A 3025-nucleotide genomic window follows, 5' to 3' on the forward strand; every position below is an offset into this window, starting at 1 on the left:
TTTCCTGTTTGTAAAAGCCTTAATAAAGAAGGTTAATAAACACTACAATTTTACAAACAGGCAAATAGTTTAGCGAACAGAACAGGATGGATAAATTCTTGAAGCCAGAAAGATTCGACGTGGAACCAACCTCAATCTCGGCGGATCAGAAATGGACACACTGGAAACGAACGTTCTCAAATTTCTTGAGCCATATCAAAGACGTTCCAGAAGCAAGTAAATGTCAACTATTAACTAATCATATAGCCCCGAATGTGTATCAGTATATTAGCGAAGCGGGCACGTTTGCAGAAGCCATAGACGTTTTAGATTCATTATATATAAAACCTAGAAACGAGATTTATGCCAGGCATTGCTTAGCCACGAGACGACAGCACGCCGGCGAATCGGTAGATCAGTACTTACAAGTCTTGAAACAAATGAGCAAGGACTGTAATTTTAAGAACGTCACAGCAGAACAGAATAAGAACGAATATATTAGAGACGCGTTTATTAGTGGTTTGGTCTGTTCGCGTATACGGCAAAGGTTGCTGGAAAATACAACGCTTACTATGGAGGCTGCTTTTGACCAAGCTCGAGCTCTGGAACTGGCTGAGCAACATTCTGCTTCATACTCTGGACCACTCACTACTACGGTCGCTGCTATTAACGATACAGTTAAACCCGACTCAGTAACACTTGATACAACTGTGGCAGGCGTGACAAAGACTGAAAGGTGTTACTTCTGCGGAGAGAGTCGACATCCTAGGACGTCGTGCCCGGCGAGGAATGCTGTATGTAGACTGTGTAGCAAGAAAGGACACTATCAACGAGTATGTAAATCAAAACTTTACCAGCCCGCATCAAATACTACTGCATCCGCGGACAGCGCTGGCACACTGGCATCTGTCTCTGCTGCTACTCTAAACTGTCTTAAGAAATCAATAGTGGATATAAAAATCAATGGCGTTAAATTAAAGGCTTTAATAGATACTGGAAGCTCTCTAAGTTTTATCAACCATACTTTTATAAAGAAATGCAATATCAAGGTACTACCGTATTTTGGCAAGATTACAATGGCCAACTCTTCTTTATCCACGGAAATTACAGGCCAATGCAAAGTCAATTTTAAGATGAAAGGCTGCTCATACAACAATATTGTAATGCTGGTAATGAAAGATCTTTGCTCTGATGTCATAATTGGTCATGATGTACTGCAGTCTCACTCCTCAGTAAGCATAGCTTTCTCTGGTAAACGACCAACACTCAACATTTGCAGTGTGGCAGTTGCGAGGGTGCGTCCGGTGTCACTCTTTGCTAACCTTACTCCAGATTGCACTCCAATAGCAACTAAATCTAGAAGACACTCCAAAAAAGACAGACAATTTATAGCTTCAGAAATTAAAAGGCTATTACAAGATAAAATAATAGAACCTAGCAATTCACCGTGACGTGCTCAAGCTTTCGTAGTAAGAGAAGAAAATCACAAAGAGAGGATGGTCATTAATTACTCTCAAACTATAAATAGGTTTACAATGCTAGACGCTTACCCTGCCCCAAGGATTGAAGATATAATCGCTAAAGTCTCTGAGAATGAAGTATTCAGCACCATCGACCTTAAAAGCGCCTATCACCAAGTGCCAATCTTAGAATCAGAAAGAAAATATACTGCCTTCGAAGCCAACGGAAAATTGTATCATTTCCTGTGTATTCCTTTCGGGCCTACGAATGGAGTGGCTTGTTTCCAGAGAGCAATGGACGAGATTGTTGAAGAAGAAGAACTTGAGGGTACGTATCCATACCTGGATGATATTACAATTGGTGGAAAGACTCAGGAGGAACATGATCGTAATCTAAAGAATTTCCTAGCTGCCGCTGAAAAGTACAACTTGACACTAAACAAGGACAAATGCAAGTTTTCCGTCAGATCTGTCACCTTACTTGGGTACGTAATTTTCAATAAAACAATTAAGCCTGATCCTAAGCGCCTCCAACCCCTTATGGATTTACCAATTCCTGAAGATGCGGCCACATTACGGCGAGCTTTAGGCATGCTCTCACACTATTCTAAATGGATACCTAGGTTTTCGGAGAGAGTGCGTCCTTTACTGGGGAAGAATCCATTTCCATTGTCGGACGAAGCTGCCTCAACTTTCAAGAGCTTGAAGAATGACGTAGCCAAGGCATCGATAGCTGCTGTACAAAATAATGTACCACTCAGGGTAGAAACGGATGCTTCTGACTTCGCCATAGCCGCTACTCTAAGCCAAACAGGACGACCCGTCGCTTTCTTTTCTAGAACACTAAATAAATCTGAACAACAACACTCATCTATAGAGAAAGAAGCTTATGCCATCGTAGAATCTTTACGCTATTGGCGACATTATCTGATTGGACGTCACTTCGAAATTATTACGGACCAACGCTCGGTCTCATTTATGTTTAACCAACAACACTCCAGCAAGATAAAGAATGAGAAAATATTAAGATGGCGACTCGAACTTGCCTGTTTCAAATTTAGTATAATCTATCGTCCTGGGAGCGAAAACGCTTCGGCAGATGCTTTCTCAAGAATGAGTGCGGCTATGACCACAAGTATGGACCTCGAGACATTACATGTTGCACTTTGTCATCCAGGTATCACACGATTGAATCATTGGGTCCGTGTTAAGAATCTACCCTTTTCTATGGAAGATGTTAAGAAAGTCACAAACTCGTGCCCAATTTGTGCGGAATTGAAACCACGTTTTCACAAGTTTGAAGGAAAATTAATAAAAGCCACTTCACCGTTTGAGAGACTAAATCTGGATTTCAAAGGACCCTTACCTACGAGGACAAGAAACCAGTATATTCTGACTATTGTAGACGAATTTTCAAGATTTCCTTTTGCTGTACCATGTGCGGATGTCTCAGCCGCTACAGTGATAAAACACTTAAAACACCTTTTCTCCATCTTTGGAACACCTACATATATACATTCAGACAGAGGAACTTCATTCATGTCGAACCAAGTGAGATCATTTTTGACATCCCAAGGCATCGCAAC

The 3025-nt window shown here is 41.2% G+C and overlaps 1 protein-coding gene across 1 annotated transcript; it reads left to right on the top strand.

Moving 5' to 3' along the window:
• The first annotated feature begins 86 nt into the window (after positions 1–86).
• LOC112463647 lies at positions 87–1430 on the top strand. The gene has a single exon (XM_025030147.1). The coding sequence runs from the start codon at positions 87–89 to the stop codon at positions 1428–1430; it is 1344 nt and encodes a 447-aa protein (XP_024885915.1).
• The last annotated feature ends 1595 nt before the right edge of the window (positions 1431–3025 follow it).

Source organism: Temnothorax curvispinosus, unplaced genomic scaffold (genome assembly GCF_003070985.1).
Source record: "Temnothorax curvispinosus isolate PA1 unplaced genomic scaffold, ASM307098v1 QBEX01013500.1, whole genome shotgun sequence".
Lineage (NCBI taxonomy): Eukaryota > Metazoa > Arthropoda > Insecta > Hymenoptera > Formicidae > Temnothorax > Temnothorax curvispinosus.

Coding starts and splice junctions, on each gene's coding strand:
- LOC112463647 (XM_025030147.1), top strand. CDS start 87: ATGGATAAATTCTTGAAGCCAGAAAGATTCGACGTGGAACCAACCTCA.